This window comes from Rhododendron vialii, chromosome 10a, assembly GCF_030253575.1.
Source record: "Rhododendron vialii isolate Sample 1 chromosome 10a, ASM3025357v1".
Taxonomy (NCBI): domain Eukaryota; kingdom Viridiplantae; phylum Streptophyta; class Magnoliopsida; order Ericales; family Ericaceae; genus Rhododendron; species Rhododendron vialii.
The window spans coordinates 26,848,660-26,859,940 of NC_080566.1; the positions used below are offsets into that span (position 1 = coordinate 26,848,660).

General features: G+C 40.5%; 1 protein-coding gene across 15 annotated transcripts; it reads right to left on the bottom strand.

Moving 5' to 3' along the window:
• Window positions 1–1,160: 1,160 nt before the first annotated feature.
• LOC131303544 (protein CPR-5-like) lies at window positions 1,161–8,069 on the bottom strand. Of its 15 annotated transcripts, none has more exons than XM_058330449.1 (7): window positions 5,008–5,067; window positions 4,704–4,934; window positions 4,537–4,608; window positions 4,254–4,289; window positions 3,363–4,103; window positions 1,809–2,394; window positions 1,161–1,618 (listed from the first exon to the last, which is right to left on the bottom strand). In XM_058330449.1, exons 3-6 carry the CDS (start codon window positions 4,537–4,539, stop codon window positions 1,855–1,857), a joined length of 1,320 nt encoding a protein of 439 aa, XP_058186432.1. In that variant the 5' UTR covers window positions 4,540–4,608; window positions 4,704–4,934; window positions 5,008–5,067; the 3' UTR covers window positions 1,161–1,618; window positions 1,809–1,854. The 15 variants fall into 15 exon arrangements, with proteins under 15 accessions (XP_058186432.1, XP_058186436.1, XP_058186430.1 ...); XM_058330453.1 differs by having other exon boundaries at window positions 4,202–4,289; XM_058330447.1 differs by having other exon boundaries at window positions 4,468–4,608.
• Between the last annotated feature and the right edge of the window lie 3,212 nt (window positions 8,070–11,281).

Genomic DNA, 11,281 nt, shown 5'->3' on the forward strand with positions numbered 1-11,281 from the left:
GAGCAACAGCTAACACTAATCTGAATAGTACTGAAAATCATCCAAATCATATTGTCGAAGCAAAACTTGGTAGGTTGGGTGGTCTCTGTGGACTAATGCAACCCAAACTGAGAGGGTCATTGTGATTAAGAATTGAATTCTCCACTTTGAAGTACCCAACTACCCTCATCAGCTTGCTAGTTCATCGGACTTTTTATTTAAAGGAAAATTCTAAAATCAGCCCAATGAGCTGACAATAGTGAGTGTGTGAATGTGTATTAAAGGATACAAAAAGTACACAGAAATGCATGTTTTCCTTGTCTTCTAGTGTGTTTATCGTCAGCCCAGTGGACTGACAATAGCAAAACCGTTATTTAAATTTTAGAATAGAATTGTGATTTTGACACTCTAAAAATTGATGGAGGGGCTCCAAATTTAAACTGTGTTAATACACAAAACGACGTCGTTTTGGAGCCTCTCCATCAATTTTTGGAATGCTAAAATCAATTTCCTTTAGAATATGAAAAGTAGTGAGGAATTGGGTAGGGTTAGGTTAATGCTTAGGGCAGAAACTGCCGACTTCGGATCCCATGTCCCAGCTCTCGTTCGCAAATTCTGGAGAAGCAAACAAGGGTCTGTTCCATCGGGTTTCCAATTTCGTGAATTAGGCTTTCGTTACTTCTACTTGGGGCTTGTGGGAGCCGAGTGAGATGGGGGCAGCGATCAGGGAGGTGACTATTTGCCTGGAGGAATGGTGCATTCACGGTAGAGAAGCGATTGGGTGTGGTGTAACTTTTTGGTTTCGGGTAGGAGAAGCGATTGGGTGTGGTGTAACTTTTTGGTTTCGGGTAGGAGGGACACGTGTCCAAGCACTGGGTCAGAGGATCCGAAGCCCGAACTGCCTGCTTCAAGTTCATATGGTGATTGGGTGTGGTGTAACTTTTTGGTTTCGGGTAGGAGAAGCAATTGGGTGTGGTGTAACTTTTTGGTTTCGGGTAGGAGGGACACGTGTCCAAGCACTGGATCAGAGGATCCGAAGCCTGAACTGCCTGCTGCAAGTTCATATGGTGAACACCTCAACGGCTCGGTAGCACAAAAACCCATCATTTCTTGGACTCGTTACTTAACTAGCTCTACAAAGCAAAGATAAAAGTGACTCAAAGGAGACCAGTAGAAAATAATCAAATCAAATCAAATTCTCCCGAAACAATCTCCAAGTCGTTCAATAACTGGTGCTCAGAGAGCTATATAAATCAAGCAAAGAGTTCTGCTTATATATTACAAATTCACAACTTAATGTTAGATCACTAACCAAGTACAACATTATTTTTTTCCCCTTACCGAGAAAACCCAAATTACACTCCAAATGTGGAAGTACAATAAATAACCTCTGAATAAAACAAGCACAATAATTTGAGTCAGATCAATACGCTTGTCTTCGCCTAGTATAATGCGCGAGGATCTGAGTCTAAAATACAGAATAACAATACAAGAGAAAATAATTTACTTGATTGGGCTTCTTTTTATCACAACAAGAGGCTTCAGTTCGAATCACTCATAGTTTGCAAGAAACTGTCACCCCTGACGCAGAGTAATCTTTCCATTCAGCAGGGCTGGCAAAAGGTAACCAACCGTTCAACTAGCATCGGCAGAAACAAAAACTTGATTTAGTACAAGTCAGACACTATCAACGTTTCTTAAACTGATACTCCAGTACGTAAGAGAAGCACAACCATTTGAGTTCACTCGACTGCTCGTCGCCAAGCATAATAACGTACGAGAATCTGAGTCTGAATCACAAAGTAGTGTTACAAGAGAAAATAACTTACTTGACAGTCAAAATGGAATAGGCTCTTTTTGCCAGACCACTAACCTTCAGTTCCATTCGCTTGTAGGTTGCAACAAATCCATCACCTTTAATGATAAGTGATCTTTCCACTCAGCAGGGCTGGCAAAAGGTACTAGTCCACGTATCATCGGCAGAAGCAGAAGCACAATGGCGTAGCAAAAAAATCGCCTAATCCAGTACGGAAACATTGTCTTCTCCATTGCTCCCCCGTGAGACACACTAATGGGCCCATAGAGGACGTGAAACAAATCTGAGGTACGAACACTTGAAAAGAAATGCGAAAGGCATAGTACTTCCCAATACAAGAGCCAGTGGTATCCACTCCCTCCCAATGTATCTATGCAAAGCTTGCCAGCAAAACCACAGGCAACTCCTAGGATGAGGATGAATGTGACTGGCATTGTTTGACTTGAAACGGACGACTGTAGGAGAAGTAAATAAGTGATTGCCAAGATCATGAACAAGCAGAATATTACACGGCTCAAAACTTGAAGATAACATGATACGAACCGTAGTCCTGAATTGAATGATGACACGTGCTTTGGGACCCAACATGAATTGGATTCCTGAAACGGAACAATAACAAGAAGGACTAATCTAAGCACCTAAATGCATAAAAGAGGAAAAGGAAATAGCCAGACTTAGACTATCAATTAGGCACCCATCTTTGGCAACTACCTGAGACCCTCCTCCAACCTATTCCAAAAGTATTACTTTTCTCTTAAAACCTTTTGATTACAAAGAACTTGAAATTAGAAAAGTAAAGAGCTGTTATCTTATGTATTTGATTCATTTTATTTTTCCCAGATTGGCAATATCACCAACATTTTGGATATTGGAAACCAGGTGAATCATTAAATCAAAAAATATGGTATTTTGCCACAATTTCCAAAAAACATATCTCCATTTTTCCTATCCAGGCAATATTGGGATCCAGGATTTCTGAAACAAAGAAATTCTAACACCCCCTTTAGAATCAACGGTGTATTTACTGTTCCTTCCCTTCCACACAGCACTTTGCAAATCCCCAGGACTTCCGTAGAATAAGCATTTTTTATTCTGGTTGTGTTCAAAACTTGGTAGCACAAAGCGGAGGAGGCCGCGTAAGAACATATGGACCATCCCAAGGTTAGGAGCTTCTATCGGAGGACATGTGTATTTCAGAAGTGAAGACAAGTTAAATAATAGTAGGATATTTTGATATCTTAACAAGAATAAATATCAGAGATTATCAGATTGTGTTTAGTAAATGCATATATCCAATAGGAGGATCCTGCAACTAAGGTTCAAAAGCAGCAGGTCGTTTATGATCCACAGGTTTACCACAGACACAACTCCACTTTAATAGTTATTACTTATTATTGGGATTTGCTGATGGTAATGTCCAAATAACTAATTGAGAACAATATGGTGCCGTAACTTCACTAAGAAAATGGAGATGCCATAATTTATCGTAGATAGTAAAGTCAATAGTGTTAGGCATATAATGAGCCATTCGATCAATGAAAAGCCAGAACAAGGATATAGTACTTACCTCGGAAGGCATACAGGATGCAGTAGCTTCAGTTATCCTGCGGTGTGAATAAACATACGTTCCGTATCCAATTGATGCCAACATGATGAGCAAGCCAGCAACAAGACAGTCTGTGCACTTTTTAAGCAGCTCAGCATGTCTTGTTTCTTCTAATTCAGTTTTGAATTTCTCGGCTTTAAAGAACGCCCTTTTTGTACCCATAGATAATTTACACCTCTCCAAGAAATTTAAATCAGAGTGGAGAGAGAGCTGTTTCTCTGTCATCTGCAATTTTTTCATGGTGAGACCAATCTCAAACGTCTTGAGGTCGTTAGAACGAGTTTGCTCAATCACAGATCTCTCAAAAGTACTAAACATAGACTGGTTTACTGAAGAACTTGAAACACAAGCCAACTGTTGGTTAATTTCACCACCATTCAAAGCCAGCTCCCGGTTTAGTAAACCTGATCTTGTATTTTGCTCTGTCTCTCCTAGAATGCCAAAATGCTCCTCGGAACTGATAGTGGGCCCAACAGCTTCTGGCTGACAAGATCTTACACCAGAAGTGCATGTAAGACAGTGTTCGTCGTTGCGAGACACTTGAGCAGTCATATCTGAAAAATAATTGCTTTCTCTGTTTAAATGTCTTCGGTGTTCTCTGTCGCTTTGAGAAGACTCATTAATTAATCTAAGAGTCATCAAGTTGCTCCGGAAGGACTTCTCAAAGTTCTTCACAAACGAATCAAACTTGTGACCGAAGACCTGTTCACTCATTACAAAAGGAAGCAAACAATAATTACACAAAATGTGAGTTTAGCATATTCGACTTGTTGTTTGGTAAGGTTAACTGTAAAATGAACCTTAACTTGACAACCAGTCAACAGACGAGTCAGCATTTAAGGTCGGGCTTACATTGGCTAAAGATTCTCTAACAGCCAAACTGCAGATCTGCAAGAGAGAGATTAAATTTCAACACTCAACACACATTTTTCTAAAGCTGACAAAAATGTGCAACGTAAATAAAAGGAAATTTGTGACCCCACCCCACCATCATTGGTGGGTTTTGCCTCGCAATGCACGAAGGCTCAGTTTGGATGGAAGATATCGAGGAATGGAAATGTAATACCATATCCACAAGATTGCCGCGTTTGGAATAGACTGGATTAGGAATGTGATTCTTAATGACATACTGTACCATGTATCACAAACTACGTGGGAATCTCATCCCTCCCCTGCCGCATGGTAATCCTAGATTCCTGGCATAATACTTTAAAAAAGAAAATATTCAATCTAATAACTTTCCAAGAGCAATGTATCCCAGATAAGACCACTAAATAAATTCAACCATCGTAATAGAATTACTTCAGGTATTGGTTTGCTAGGAATATGATTCTTGGCAACCAATTCCCGTTCCTACCCAGGATTTTGAGCATCCAAACATAGCCCAAGTGTTTCAAGAACCCAAGTGAGAAACACCAGGATGATCCGCAAAACAATACGTATACAACGTAATTTCAACACTAGCTGCAATTTGGGAAAATTGGTGTGCCATGCCAAGATATAACACATTGAAGGGAGAACCTTTGTCCATCACTGCACGGAACCATTTGTGTAGGATAAAGACTCCACAACAGAGTAGGTGAAGCAAAGAGAAGTAGAGAAGTACCTCAGAAAGATGATCAACTGCAATTGCTCCCCCTGTAGCATTCTTCCTTTCCAAAACCTGTGATCAACATTCGCCACAGCCATGTTAGTAAGGAAAGCAAATGTAATATTAAACATCAACTGAACAGGAACAAGATCCTACACAACAAGGTCTGCATTACCAACAATAGTTCTTTCTGGTCGATAAGTAGGGCAGAATACAAACAACAAACATATTGTGTAGCCAAAATCTAATTATAAAAGTGAAGAACTGATTTCAAAATAAACATACATCATAGGCCATGCCACCACTCCAATAGAAGTAGAAGTTAGAACACAAGACTAAGTAACCAAAGGTTGGGTAGACACTGCAAGGAATGTTTTTCTTCCTTGGGAACTTAAGGTTAAGCGTGGGAAGAGTTAGGTTGGCATGTTCCGAGTGTATATCCTTGAGTCTATAATCATTACCATCGTTGGCTAATTCTTTCTAATATGACGATTGAGGTGTGGTGGTACAAGTATCGCTTCCATCACGTAGAGGTCTAAATCCCTTTGAGCTCTTGTACTAACCCTGAGCAGGCTTGTAGGAACTGAACTTTTTTTCCCCTGATGCGTCCATCTTGACCTAGTTAAAATTTACATGAGCTAGAGTTACTCATGTAAATAGGAAAGCTAGAGCACATTCAAGCCCATTACAAGGTCTTCACTTTAATCCCACATTCTTGTTCAATCTACTTTGGCTTTGCTACAAGTGTTTCGAATCTACTGTTATGTGAGAATAGGGTGTTGAATTACCTCTTTCTTCGCCTCTAATCAAGGATACACCTTTCGACTTTATCATGCTGATTCAAACTTTGTTTAGAAAAGAAAGAGATTATTCCCTAAGTGCTTGCTTGTCAGTGCTTGGCCCCTCTTTAGGGCCCTAGACTGAGACATAAAACACTCAATTTCACTTCTCCTATTTATTGCTTCTCCTACATGGTTCATTGGTTCTAGACAATTTGCTTCCAAAACATGAGAGCTGAAAAGACAGTAGTAATCCTCTCTTAATCTATATTGTATAACCTCAACTATTTGTACTACCATGGCAGAAATACCTCAAAATTACAAACTTGATTCCTATATACTAGATACGAATCGCAAAGCATTGCCTTAGCTTTTTTTTCGTTTTTCTTTTTTGTCACTGGAAGCTTTTTAAAATCAAGTACAAATTACAGGTAAACAAAGTCGTCAACTACTATTATACAATTTGACTGTAATTCCAAAGACCTTGAATCTCCACGGTCCATAGTATACATCAATAGATTAGTTTTCCAATCAACGCATCATCCATTGCACAGATTCATGTTATCAAGAGTCAAGACAAATATATACTATTCTTTTATTCTTAATATAAAAGCATACCCTCAGTAACGCATAGATGGAAACCAACGATCAAAAGGTGCTCAGTGAAGTAAATTAATTTCCATTCCATTATATAAGCAGAGAAATCACAGCTAAGAAATGGGAATTCACAAGTGAAAGGCAATCCAAAATCTCTATTTCTGCTGCTCTGCATCAAATAAAAGCCGGAGTACCCACCCGGCTATATGGGGTAAATCTCAAATATAGATGTTAGCCTTGGAAGGTGGTCATTGGAATGTAGTTATATGGTTTCCAAGATCCAATTTTTTCTCCATTAAGCTCATTACCGTCATATGCCACGGGAACTGATTTTATCTTTCTCTTATTCAAACTTCATAGACAATGGTACGAATTGATGTTGAAATTTGCCAAGGACAAATGGTCAAATGCAATATTCCCAGAGTTCTAGTACCATAAACTGGAATATGGAGGGAGTGATGAAAGTAACATAGCCTTATTTCTTCAAATTTATTCTTCGTTCTAATCATTCTTTCTATTTGCGTAATGACTATAATACCATACCCTGTTCAGAACTTCCCGAAAATCCAACTGCTCACGAACTTAATAGACTTACTTTTAAACTCGAAGACCTAATTTGGAAGCCACAAAAACATTTAAAAAACAGCTGTACAATAAAGACTACTACAACCTAACCCTCTTACGGTCTCAGGTTCAAAACCTCTTATTGGACCTCCGCAAGTGGGTGGTGGGATTGGTCACCCAGGATTAGTCGAGATGTCCGTAAGCTGGCCCCGAACACCTGAGTTATCCAAAAAACTTTGCAGAACACTTTCAGAAACTATTTTGGACACGGAAAAAAACCCAATATTGCTCATATCTTACTATTATTTGTTTCAGCAGGAACCCTTTTCCTGAATACGAAGAACATCTTCCAAGTATCTTTTTTTTTTTTTAAAAAAAACAGGATCTTTTCCAACAGAATATTACAGAAAACAAAATTTGGGAAAATAAACGTCAATCAAACAAGTTTGGGATGTCTACTTAGGAATCTTCCATGAAACAGAATATTAAGGGGGCGTGTCTAATAAAGACACCTTACTTTACACACCAAAAGCTAATTTTTATCTTTTTATCGGGAAAAGTGCGAACTTTACGATTGAAAACAAACACGGCAGAGAAATCCCGATCGGTAACACATAAACGTGCATACATAAATTCATACAACACCAATAGTTATAATGACAAAAACAAAAGCAGCAAAATAGATCTTGCCTGAGCGACAACTGCGGAAATGGACATTCCCAGAAGAAGAGCCAACGCCTCGACTCGCCCCCCTTCTGCCGAGCCGAGCCAATGAAGACTCTAGGGTTTCGTAACCGAAGCCCTCTCTGCACCGGATGCGAGGTGGAGGAGGAACAATACGACGACGTTGAGGACGAGGGCGCCTCGGATCCGTCTACAGAGAGCTTTTTCTTGTTTTTGAGTTTTTTGGTTGTGGTTTTGGTGGATATGGAGGTGGGTTTTCCGGTGGATTTTGAGGGTGGCGGGATGGAGGTGGTTTGGGTGGAATCGGCGGCGGCGGGGGGGGGGGGGGGGGGGAGTGGAGGGGGTCGAGGGGAAGGGTCAAGCTCCTGTCCAGTATTCTTTACAGTCCAGTTCCGGCCAGTCAGTCATTTTCCGGTCAACATCGATATGATATTCTCCTTGAGCGAGGGAGAAGTAGCACTGAAGAGCTGAGGAGAGAGGTTCAGAGAGCCGAGGAGAGTTCAGATTTTGTGCCAGATATTCTCCGTGAGTGCGGGAGAGGAAATTGTGCCTCGAAACCGTGCCCCGCCAAGAGGGAAACAGTGCCTCGCCCCATCAAGAGGGAAACAATGACAGTGCCTCGCCCCATCAAGAGGAAAACAGTGCCTCGTCTGTGTTGTCAAGGTACTGTAGCTCCGTGTATAATTCTTTGTCGTTCAAGTAAGAACCTGAAGTGGAAAGACTTCTTATAGCGAAGGCCGTTCAATGGGGATTTAAACTCGCTACTTTAGCGAAGGCTTAAAGCCTTTTATTGGGGATTTAAACCTGCTACTCTAGCGTACATTCCCCGAGCCTCAAAATAAAGCTCTATACTTTTCTATACAGCCCCGAGCCTTTGACTGTTTTATAGTTCATTCTGTGCGCTAACTTCTCGAACTTATCGATGTGAGACTACAAGTGCTTTCTTAGATACTCTCTCTCTCCAATCCTCCCATGGACGCCGCTCCACCTTCCCTCGGGGTCAAGCTCCTGTCCAGTGTTCTTTACTGTCCAGTTCCGGCCAGTCAGCCATTTTCCGGCGAAAATAGATTTTTTTCAATGATCAGATTCGTTCATATTTTAGATCTTGTCGAGATGCATAATCATGCCAAAAATCATGTCCATTGAATATATTTCAATACACGATCGGAATCCAACTATTTTGAAAAAAATACATACCCACACTGGATTGGAACCCATCTCATCCATTTGTCCAAAATAAATGTGTTTCGATTGTGCATTAAACGATATCCGATAGACATGATTTTATATATGGTTATGCATCTCGACGAGATCTAAAATATAAACGAACCCGATCATTGAAAAAAATCGATGTTCACCGGAAAATGGCTGACTGGCTGGAACTGGACAGTAAAGAACACTGGACAGGAGCTTGACCCCGAGGGAAGGTGGAGCGGCGTCCATGGGAGGATTGGAGAGAGAGAGAGAGTATGATATCTAAGAAAGCACTTGTAGTCCCACATCGGTAAGTTCGAGAAGTTAGCCCACAGAATGGACTATAAAACAGTCAAAGGCTCGGGGCTGTATAGAAAAGTATAGAGCTTTATTTTGAGGCTCGGGGAACGTACGCTAGAGTAGCAGGTTTAAATCCCCAATGAAAGGCTTTAAGCCTTCGCTAGAGTAGCGAGTTTAAATCCCCATTGAACGGCCTTCGCTATAAGAAGCCTTTCCACTTCAGGCTCTTGCTTGAACGGCAAAGAATTATACACGGAGCTACAGTACCTTGACAACACAGACAAGGCACTGTTTTCCTCTTGATGGGGCGAGGCACTGTCATTGTTTCCCTCTTGATGGGGCGAGGCAATGTTTCCCTCTTGGCGGGGCACGGTTTCGAGGCACAATTTCCTCTCCCGCACTCACGGAGAATATCTGGCACAAAATCTGAACTCTCCTCGGCTCTCTGAACTCTCTCCTCAGCTCTCAGTGCTATTTCGAGGCACGGTTCCCTCTCCCACAGGCTCTCTGAGAGTAACTCTCTCCTCAGCTCTCAGTGCTATTTCGAGGCACAGTTCCCTCTCCCGCACTCACGGAGAATATCTGGCACAAACTCTTAATCTCTCCTCAGCTCTCAGTGCTATTTCGAGGCACGGTTCCCTCTCCCGCACTCACGGAGAATATCTGGCACAAACTCTGAACTCTCTCCTCAGCTCTCAGTGCTACTTCTCCCTCGCTCAAGGAGAATATCTGGCGCAAAATCTGAACTCCCAGTCATTAGGTAAAAAAAAATGGTGAATAGTACATATTTTTTATTTTACCTACTCATATTTTTTTCAACACTATATCAATTCTCTCTATTTTATCTATCCCTAAATATAATATTATTAGTTCATTATGTGGTGAAGCATAAGAAAAAAAGGTAACCAATTAGAGAAGGGAGAGAGAGTGCAAAAGGAGCATAAAAGAATAAAATAATCAATACGTAGTGAATAGTTCTAAGGTATTTATGCCTAAGAACTGTAGCTGCATTCATTTTACCTGTGCATATAACTTAACTTTTACTACGTTTGCTTTGGTGATCTTTCAACGAGATATCAAGAACAAGTAGTGGGTTAGAAATTGCACAGCTATGATGATAGGTTTTTGACGGTTTTCATTGGTTGAGCCTTATTGTTCTGTCCAATGATAGGCTAATTTTCTGAGCCATTTCAGTTGTGTGAGGGCCATGACGAGCTTGAACATTTGGACGTTCCACTAATTCTCGGAACCATTTGAGCCAAGCTCACATATGGACGTTCAACTAATTCTCGGAATTCACATCTGGACGTTCGACTAATTCGCGGAACCAGGATTTTGACTAAACCATTGGAGCCGAGCTCACATCTGGACGTTTAACTAATTCTCGGAACTCACATTTGGACGTTCGACTAATTCGCGGAACCAGGATTTTGACTAATTCTTGGAAGCCGAGCTCAAGTCGTAAAGGCATTTTCTCACTTTAAGGGATTTTCGGTTCTACTACATTTCAGGTATGTATGTGTGTATATATATAGATTTTTGTGTCTCTCCTGCTGGCAAGCAACATCTGCCTCTTCTATACGTGCAGCAGTACATATGTAGAGGAGATGTTTATTGCCAAGTTTTTAGCTATTTCCTTTTTCCTGTGATTTCTCGGGAAGCAAACAGGGATTCAATGCTATAGGTGCTTTGTAACTTAAAAGGTTTTTCTTCTTGAAGATTGGGACGATTTCCTTCAATATTGTATTTTGCCCTTCTTGCTAATTCTCGAATTAAGCATGACCGATAGGCTTGAAATATGGTTTAAGGTGCTCGAATTTCTGGTTCGTTTTTACTTTTTTATTGAAATTCGTATCATAATTTTGATTGGGAGGGTGGGTTTTAATTTGTTTTAGGAGTTATCTGAATTTAGCAAGATCACAAGAAGGGAGGTATCGGGTGAAATATTTCTCTTGGGTGGGTCTTCATGAGTTATGTTTTCTTTTAGATAGGTCGAATTTTCTTGGAGTGGATAGAAAGAATGTTGGCTGGAAAACTAGTAACAAGGTGATTGTTCTTATTTTTTCGTGATATCATTTGGATTTTGTTGATAATGCTTCATTACCATCTAGCATCTGCCCTTTTTACTTGTTTGATATTATCTTTTGGAGTGAAGGATGTTAATTTTAGGG